Consider the following 10,593-nt stretch of genomic DNA (forward strand, 5'->3'; position numbering starts at 1 on the left):
ACGAATCCTGAGCTTCCAACCACTTTTTCACATAGCTTCGCGGGATTTTTTTCCCTATACCCTCCCAAAGTCTACCGACCGTTGAATAACTGGCGGGATTTCCAGGATCAAAATAGGTTGAACTCAAGAGATTATTAATATCAGTTTTACTCAAATTCCCATCATCATTTTTGTTAACTTTTTTTTTCTTCGAACGACTTTTGCTTTGTGGAGTTAAACTTAAGACGGAGAGAATATTTTTTTCGGTTTTTTTGCTCGTTTTCTTCGAGGTGATTGGAACAGAACTTTTATTTCTCTTTCGGGAGATGAGTCTTCTGACTTCACCTCCACGGAGCTTATCTCTCTCTCTAGATTTTCCAACAAGTCCTCCATATTTCCCGCTCTTTCCAACGTTTTTTCCCATTGTTCTCCGATTTTGCGATTAGCTCGCAAAATTTTTCTACCACTGTTGGAGGTTATTTTTTTCCTTTTTAAACTCCTACTTCTTGTTTTCAATTGTTTTTCTTCATTGACATTAGCAGCTGAATCTTCTAAGAAAGAATATGAAATGGGCCCACCTCGTTCACTCACTGCGTTTAAATAAGAATCCAATTCCCGACGATAATGATGCCACTTTTTAGTGTCATCCATATCACTTGATAGAATCTTACGCATACGATCATCTAGATTTGTGATGTTAGTTGTTAATCGCTCTTTCTTTAACGAGGACGGTTCAATGAGAATCATCTTTTTCAGACTCATTATGCTAAACCGGCTAACTTACTTATTAGACCACCTAGCACGGAACTTACTAATAAGGATAAGAAACCACCTTTCTGTTGTATTAAGTTTCGTTTCTTGCTAACAGTGATTTTTTTACAACTCAACTTTCTGAGTAAGTTCTTGTGCTTTCCCAATTTCTGTTCTAGCGACTTTTTAATCCTATATTTTCCACTTAAAATTAGGCTACAACAATCACCCAAGGCTTTTATTTGATCGTCACTCAGCTTACTAATTATTGCCTTTCGTAACTTAGGTTCAGCAGTCTTTAAGAGTACGAAAAGATGTTTGTTACGTTTCAACCTCTTCATATTCCGCAGTATTTGTGGGTACAAATACTATCGCTTTGCATTCGTCGAAAATTTCCGTTCTAAATCGAAGGAGATCGTTCGTTTTCTGATGAAGGTCGAGGAGTAAGTAAGTGAATGGTCTGCATGTCACTTCATTAAATATTCTTAAGAGCTCATCCGGTTTTTTCGGATAAACTTGTCTAGCAAGGTGTGAGAATTGTGATTGATCGCGAGGGTTCTTAAATACCACTAAGTACTTCACGTTAAGTGAAATAGTACGTGCTTGTGGGCTCTGGTAGAAAACATTCTGCGTTATAAGAATGACTGAAATACCTAAATGATGTGAACCTCGCGTGAATACTTCGGAAATTCTTTTATTGTAACAGTCATACATTAAATCATCTATTACATACAGAGTGGGCATCTTATTCTTGCTTCCTATTTCAAAATTTGGGATATCATTTCGAAACATTACAGTGGTATTCTTGAGCGTGTTTAACTCTTTATCTTTAGGTCTGCTGTAACGATTACAACACCAAATAATTTTTTTTATCTCAACATCGATTAATTTCGAATTGACTAATTTTAACACGAAACTCGTTTTCCCAGAACCGGAGGGTCCGGCTAAAATGCAAGTGAAAGGATGTTTCCACTTCAACATCTCATTGGCTTAGAATGGAAAGCAGTAGAAACAATCTGTTTTTAAGTATTTTTTCACACCCCATCTACAAATTTCTCTTTACTTTTAATAATATCATTTCAGAAGCTCTCCATTGAGTTATTCCCCTCTAATTTGTGTATAATACTTTTCAAATTTGCTATTAATTCTGGGAAGACTGACTTCTTGCGACAGTGGACTCCAAATAATGATATAGAATTCATACCAGCTTTAGTTAAGGTATTGTTGAACTCGTTGAATTCAAAATAGTTCCGACCTCGGAAGAAATATAAGAGCCCATTTGTGTACCGAAAAGCTGAAGTAAGACCTGGAGGTAATTGTGGGAACACCCTGGACAATCCAGAAATGCTCATTGGTCTGAATTCACATTCATTTAACTCAATCACAAAATTATCACTAAAAAAGACATAAGTTCGTCCCGAGTAAGTGTTTACAACGGCTTGAATCACTGTATGTTGAGGGTATCCTATATCTATTATTCGTTTAGGATATCCATCCACTAATTCGATGCTGGGAAATCTTATCATATAGACAACACCGTCTACGAATATAACTATCTCACCAGAAGGTCTCTGATATATAGCATCTATTTTACTAAAACTGTTCGGAAGAAACGTCAACCAGTCTTTGATGGAAATGGGACCTTGAAGACCTCGATTTGGGTCTTCCAAATCTAGTAACCAAACCCATTTCTCGTAAAAAATGTACATCATTCGGTTTGCTATTAGAAAAGTATTAAGATCCATTTCAACGTCGCATAGTGACGGTTTTTTTATAGCTGGCTGTACAGCTTCTGTCGGTGTGATTTCATCCGCATTTTCTACGCTCTCATCCTCCTCAATTTCTTCATTTTTTTTTCGAACTCCGTATAAACTTTGAATAGCTAACACATCATCCTCATCGAGATCTAATTTATATCCATTCATGTATTGTGCATACATGATAGCATTCTGATTAAGAGAATGAGATATGCCTAAAGCATGACCGATTTCATGTACCAAAACTTTGTACAAATTAATTTCATCGTAACCAGTTCTATTATTTAATTCATAATAGAAATTTTCATCCATATCGATGTGAATTTCAACGGTTCGACCATCACTTTTAGGATAATCTGCATGAGCAATAGCGCCTCCTCTCCCGTTAAAAGAGGCAGGACATAATCCTCCCTTTTTAAAATTTTTATGTGTAAGACGAGTATTCATAATTACTATGTCTGGATTGTCTAAATCATGCATGAAGATTAGATTTGTATTTCGACTCCAAGCATCGAAAGCTGCCCTTGTCAGTTCATGAAGTTTGGCATTTGCGAAAGCGTAACGCCATTTTAATACAGATTTATTCCACTTATAGTAAAAGAGTGAGTAACTTATATCATCTGGTACACCACAGCGCGGTTTGTTTATCAAGTTCATTGTTTCCTCATTAAGCTCCCCATCTATGCTGAGGTTGTTATACTCTTGAAAATTTTTTATAGCATCCTTAACTGATTCGAGCCTTACTTGACTTATTTCTGTTGTATTCAAGTTAAGATAACCATATTCGCTAAGGTAACTCACTACGCATGCTGTATTATTAAGTGTGTGATTTTTCCCTAGTGAGAAGAAAAATAAATTTAAGAAAATGAGCAATTTCATCATTCTGCACATTTCAGAGTCTTTTTAAGAAATGAGCTTTATAACGAGTGACCATTTCAATTTGTAATGCGTTTTTTAAATTATGAAAAAAGGTGAGCGAAAAAATAAAAAAAGACGCCTGCGAATCTTCTATAGATATTTCAACCGACAAGTTAAGCAATCCATTCGCAAAGGTGGTGGACCATCTATTTGCGTTCTTCCCTTGTTATAATGTTCGGTACATTTTTCATATCTCCAATCCCTTATACCCCGTCTTTCCATTAATCGCGTCATTTGACTTGGAGCTATTTTTAACACCAGCGATGGAGGAAGATGGGCGATCTCAACGTCAGTTAGTTTTGAAATGCAAGGATACTTCAAGAATTTCTTAATTGTGGAATCCACTTTGCTAAAAATCTCTTCGAATGAAGGGTTTGCTGCCTTACTCGTACTTTTGCTGCTCATAGGGGTAGATGAAAGTGAATGTTTCAAAGGACATTTTGTCTCATTTTCAGCGACTTCTGAGCTTGCACGCTTTGTTTTATACTGTACAAATTTATAAATATCTTCTTCTTTATCCGGTTTTTTAAAAATAGGGGGATTATTCAGCTTACACTCGCATTTCCCACATTCGATATTTCTTTTGAATCTAAATCTCGCCATTTCCTCTGAAATTTTCTTTTCATCCAATAATGGTGGGATATCCGCATGATTTTTCCCACAAAAAAATTCCATCAAGAATTTTTCGAAGACCTTCGCTTTAGCTCTCTCATCAGCCAACTCACCATCCATTGGTAGGTTTCCAACACCATCCAAGCGGTTGCTGTTCATGATTGTAAATGAGTATCCCGCTGAGGAGAGTTCAGTATTTATAGCAACTTCACAAGGTCATATTTTTTTGCGTGTTGCGAAGAAAACAAGCATCGAGTATTTCAGCAGCGATAAAGACAAAAAATTCTTGCTGCCTATCAAGAATCTGGAAAGGCCTCTCCATATGATCTTTTGCGGTCTACTTTATAATGACCCCAAGGGAGGGTGTTTATTCCATCCTCACAGACGAATCTCTTATCATCGTTTGCACACAAAGCAGTTTTATTTATTTCAACGGTGTGTATTTGATGTTTCTGCGACCTTATTAGTGTCATTTTCCTATATAATTGAATTTTTTCTTTCAAACATGTGACATAGTCATCAAATGTTAAGGATTTATCGATTACATTCTTCTTAATACCTTTGGCACGCTTTCCTTCCACATTACCTTGAACACGGTAGGAATATAATTTACTTCTCAGTCCTACAAAATGAGTCATTATCTTTCCTCCACATTCATCCTTCATCTTACCAATGACTTTAGCGTTGTTCGCTGAATAGCATGGATGATCTCTAGGATAATTGGAAGTATCATAGGAAGATAAGTCTTTGACCAAATCGGTATAAAAATCATCAGACACTACTTCAACAATATAACTATCTGTATCCATGTACATGAGATGTACGTTATTCCCATACTTCGGTTTAAGATTTTCGTAAAAAAATTGGTACATAAGTGTTTTTGAAAGATCCAGAACAGCCTGTCCTATATACAACGGTTTATACATTTTAACAAAATTTTTCCTTTTATGAATCGCGACTAAATTCTCTGAATAAATTGTGCGATCAATGAAGAGTGAACTAGATATCACTTTATCAAGTCTTTTGGGATTGCAAACAAGTTCAAGGTCAATCCTTTTTCTAACATTTTCCATTGTTTTTCCAAAAACGGCATTGTTCATTAATTTGTAAAAATCTCTATCAAAGTCATTGTTGGCCAATTTGCGTTTTTGTGAATTAATATCAATATAGGTCTTCATCCAAGGCGATTGTTCAAATTCAATGACCCGATGTATCTTTTTAAGCTTCAGACCAAAAGAAAGCGCTTGCTTCAGTGCTCTATAGTGAATCACATATCGCTCTTTATGATCAAGCGTAGTCATTAACTTTTGATGTTTCCCAGTTGGTGGAATTTTCTTCTCAGGACAGAAGGGCAAATCAGAGTGCAAGTCATGCAGTTCGCTAGGATATTCCAAATCCACCTCTAGAATATACCCCTTGTTGGAATTGTCTGGAACATTCATGACATCTACATGGTCTATCCATTGAAAGTTGGACTTTGGGAGAGGTTCTGACAACGCCCAACCATATAAATTGTTAGCATCTACGTATGCAATATATCTGGAATCTAAACTAGGGTTGAATTCCTTCATATGTTTATTATTAGCTTCGGAGTACCTTTTAACACACTGGCTTATACCACCACGAATTCCCTTCTCCATCATAAGTATCATATCATAATCTGTTAAAAGATGAAGTACCACCCCTGTGTGCTTCAACATCGCATCAAAAGACAGTCCTGGTGCGGTATAATACCAACCAGGATCTAACTCATATGTAGATAAACATACGTCTCTAAAATTTTCAAATACATCTGCTAATAACAAGACGTCTGTTAGCAAATATAGGTCAGAATATCCCCCCAGAGATTTACACTGGAATTCGTTCCAAACCGCCTGAGCAAATTCATAGTCATCTGAACTAATAGTTTCCTGGGTAAGGGTGCTGTAAAACTCATCAATATTAGGTAATCTATCCTCACCAAGCTTTTCCCACGAATCCACATACTCATATGGGAAGATACCTTTACGCATCACGAGATCACTTTTATCACCAAAATTCTTGGATAATCTCGTAAATTTATCTTTTGGGATCGAGCTAACCAATTTAGATAGGGATGTCCCTAAAAACCTAAAGCTATCAATGAAACGATATGAAAAAGTCTTATCTACATTTTTTCCAAACGAAATGTACTTCTCTTCATTATTAGGGATGCATGATATTTTCATCTCATCACAGCCGAGATGTGGGACAATCAAATGAGCATCATAATTTGAAAGATTATGAATGAAAACAGGTAGGTAGTCAGGCACTTGGAAATTCACGTTACAACTCTTATGAGCCGCCCCACGAAATTTACCCGTTAAATGATCATGATCTTTCACTCTATCCGAACCGAGCTCATTTTGACATATATGACATATTTGTGCTGAAATGAAAGCAACATTCTCACTCTCGGTCAAAGTATCAATAGGTATTATATTTTTATACTTATTTCGTGCAAAGAGAGCCATTTGCTTCAGCTTTTCAAGAAAAATATCTACCGCACCTTTACCTCGGTAAAGAAATGGTTCGAATACTTCTCCAGTATCTGATACCATAAGCATGCAGAAGGACATGACTTCATGCTGGTGCTGCTTATTTGTATATGAATGCTCATCATTGGGAGAGCAACTCAAATGTTTACTAAGGATGCATTCAAAATCAGCGTATACAACATAGGGAATTCTGACGGAATGTGAGAAATTTTTGAATTTCAAGATGTTGTCATCAGCAGTTGGAACTATTATTTTTGTTGGAGAATTTCTACAGCAATCAATATTATGTTCTCTGAGAGTATCACTCGAATAGCAAGGTTTAAAACAGCGTTTGCATACGTGTAACGCATTTTTATGTTTTGACATTTGTGATCGAATCAATCTACCAAAATTTTTGATCCAGCAGAAATGCGTCTTGTCCTTCTTAACAAGGTAGAGAAGATCGCGGTGGTCATCTAACTCCTGATCAACAACTTTAATTGGATATACATTATTTTTTTCATCAAGACCGAAAACATTTATTGAAATTGAATTTTCATGCTCAAACTTTGAAATTTTTGATAATTCTACTGGATGATTAATGCAATCCCAATTGTATCCTTGATAAAACTCTATATTATTATATTTTGAAAGGCGTTCGGGATGACACTTTATTTTCTTCCCCCATATGGCGTACTTGAAGCAGAAGGCATCCTCATTCTTTACGTTGATAACTGAGTGGGTGAGTTTAATTTTAGCAGGAAGGTCAATGAAAGATGACCCTCTTAGCGGGATGTATCTATTTATCCGTAATTCGAGGCCGATTATTTCACTTAGTGACCAACCTGATCCCTTAGATGAGCTTTCTGATTTTTCTTTCAACAATTTCGCAAATAGTATTTCTAAAATTTCATTCACATCATCTGCTTCAAAAACTTTAACATTTTTTGTTTTAAACCATCTATCCTGTGTTTCAACTCTTTCTTCATTCTTATCATTATGAAATTTAGCTTTCACCAGTATGTTTATTTTTAATGCTGTATCTTTGAGATAAATTCTAATTTTCTCTAAAAGTAAATCCTTTTTGCTGTTTAAAAAAATTACCAGGTCTGTATGCTCCCCACCTGCACTCACCCAAAAGGTTTTAAGCCGTCCTTTAACCGCTGATTCAATCTCTACAATTGAAGAAGAAGCGTCAGCTCCTCTTCCAACTTGTCTGATTGCATGGCGGTGATGAACTTCCGACATCTCATGGCCGGCTCTGTACCTTGGGTGGTAATAGACGTAGCATACCGGGCATAGCACCATCTCTTCCATTATCGTCTGGTTGGTTTTTCCAGTGGAAATGAAATTCTATATATGAGAATTAGGCTTTATACATAAGTAACCTAACGTGTATTTGAGGGTTATTTTAAATGAAACAAGATTATTCAGTATGGTCATTTATAAGCGAAGACATGTATTATTTTAATTTTTTACAATAAAACAACTGAATTATCCTTTCTGGATATTTTTAGCCCAACGCCCCATGCGTCGGCATTAAAGGCCTCGATTTCGTCAAGAGTGAGGATGAAATGCTTGGGGAGGAATATTTTCCTCTTTGCATTTTCAAAATTTATCTCCGCTATTATGCTGCTCCCATATTTTGTAATAGTGGGAGAAAGTTTCTCCACCTCATATGCCAGACCCTCCTTAAGCTCCTCCTTTTTCAAGAATTTTGCCTCCTCCTGCTGCGTAAGCAACTTGATCTTCAAAGCGTCCATCTGAAGTAGATAGAATAAATGAGCATTTTAGCAGTTTTTCTAGCTAAATCCTCATAGGACTTGAATTTTTATACATTTAAAAACTAATGATATGATTTTACTCACGCTATCGTTGAGGATTGTGAGGGCAACTGCTGGTGTTGGAAATTATCGGGAACTTCTTCCTTCTCCTGGCTTCTTTCTGCTGATGCTGGTTCTGCTGCTACTTTCTGTGGTACCGTAAGGCGTTCTTGCTGTGAGTATGGTTGTGAGAGCTCTGCTATGCCTTTATATACTGAATTTCCCCCATCCCATCGGGGTGGGTGGAGTGAATTGTTTTTCGACCTCTAGGTAATTTACGTCAATCGCACAGCCGGTCATCAATTTTTATGAGGGCCGATTGCTAATCTTAATTGAAGGTCTCTGACTTCTCCTTCGTGCGTCAATGCCCCAACCGATCGTTCGAGGGTCACTCATTAATCTTTATCACCCGTCTGTCTCCGCTTGCTTGCGCCAATCGCACAGCCGGTCATCAATTTTTATGAGGGTCGATTGCTAATCTTAATTGAAGGTCTCTGACTTCTCCTTCGTGCGTCAATGCCCCAACCGATCGTACGAGGGTCACTCATTAATCTTTATCACCCGTCTGTCTCCGCTTGCTTGCGTCAATCGCACAGCCGGTCATCAATTTTTATGAGGGCCGATTGCTAATCTTAATTGAAGGTCTCTGACTTCTCCTTCGTGCGTCAGTGACCCAACCGATCGTACGAGGGTCGCTCATTAATCTTTATCACCCGTCTGTCTCCGCTTGCTTGCGTCAATCGCACAGCCGGTCATCAATTTTTATGAGGTTTGATTGCTAATCTTAATTGAAGGTCTCTGACTTCTCTTTCGTGCGTCAATGCCCCAACCGATCGTACGAGGGTCGCTCATTAATCTTTATCACCCGTCTGTCTCCGCTTGCTTGCGTCAATCGCACAGCCGGTCATCAATTTTTATGAGGGTCGATTGCTAATCTTAATCGAAGGTCTCTGACTTCTCCTTCGTGCGTCAATGCCCCAGCCGATTGGGGTCGCCAGCATGAAATCTTGAAGCTGTGGGGGGACCGACCTCAAGGTTTACGCCTCCTCAGACCATCGGCCCTGTGAGCTCATTGGGTTGAGAGTTCCTCCAATAGCTTCATCCTTAGATATCGAATAATGTCACGTGGGACAGTCTTATATATACGCTGTGTAAGAAAACACATCATACATCCACCATGGCATCATTCCATTGCGTTCAGGCAACCATTTACCACGCATTGGATACGCGGTCGACATCGAGGGCCACAGTGTCCATTTGCAGATGGTGTCGGATTCGTCTTCAATATATTGAACTTTCGCATGTGGAAACTAGGCACTCAATTTATTCGTCCCGCCTACGTATTCCACGCTTTGTTTGCGATCTGTGTGATGGACCTCTAATTACTGTTGATCAGCCAGCGCATAGGTGCTCCACGTGTAGGCCTATGGCTGAGGTGTGGAATGGATCGCGGAACGAAGTTAACTTCTGTTTAGCTCCATACTACTGGGGGTATGCAGAGGATGATTCACCGAGTGATATGTCATTTGACGACCTCGTTTCGGCGCTATTTAATGAGGCGGAGGCGCTTGATTTAGCGCGGAGATTGCCATCACATTCTCCACCGCCTCCGCTTATCCCCATTCCACAGATTGGACGGGTGGAGGCACTTGATTTAACGCGGAGATCGTCATCACATTCTCCACCGCCTCCACTTATCCCCATTTCGCGGATGGGGCGGTCTTACGACGAGGAGACATCATCTCTACCGTCCACAGCATCAGCAGCATCGGGGCGTTCAACACCACCACCGCCCATATCTCGCCTGAGCAGGCCATCCACAACTCAACCATCACCACCACGCCCTACAACTCAGCCGGCGACATCACCATCCCTGCTTGCGGTGCAACCCCCCACATCACCAGCACCGCAGCCGACCTCGCAACCGTTGACGTCTCCATCCCTGCCTGGAGCACATTCCCCCACATCTCCGATGCCGGATACTCAACCTCTTGCTGTAACACCACAGCTTGAGTCGCCCGCATCGCCACCACCCGATACCGAAGGTCTTTGCTCACCATCACCTCCATCATCCCCAGAGCCTACAAATCCACCGCCAAGATCTCCTTCCATTGTTATTCAGTCACCGAGATCATCGGAGGACGATGTGCAGTGGATCCCATCGTCACATTCGCGTGCGTCCTCGGAGGCTCAAGTTCTTGATATGCCTGTTTTACAAAGTGATGGAGCTCACTCAGCTTCTACGTCTGTTATAAAGTC

The 10,593-nt window shown here is 39.2% G+C and overlaps 1 protein-coding gene across 1 annotated transcript; it reads right to left on the reverse strand.

The window, feature by feature from the left end:
- Window positions 1-4,312: 4,312 nt before the first annotated feature.
- On the reverse strand, window positions 4,313-6,028 carry LOC124161455. The gene has a single exon (XM_046537778.1). The coding sequence runs from the start codon at window positions 6,026-6,028 to the stop codon at window positions 4,313-4,315; it is 1,716 nt and encodes a 571-aa protein (XP_046393734.1).
- Window positions 6,029-10,593: the final 4,565 nt, after the last annotated feature.

This window comes from Ischnura elegans, chromosome 6 (assembly GCF_921293095.1).
Source record: "Ischnura elegans chromosome 6, ioIscEleg1.1, whole genome shotgun sequence".
NCBI classification, from domain to species: Eukaryota; Metazoa; Arthropoda; class Insecta; order Odonata; family Coenagrionidae; genus Ischnura; species Ischnura elegans.

Excerpts from the sequence above, each read along its gene's own strand:
- LOC124161455 (XM_046537778.1), bottom strand. The coding sequence starts at position 6,028 with ATGCGTAAAGGTATCTTCCCATATGAGTATGTGGATTCGTGGGAAAAG.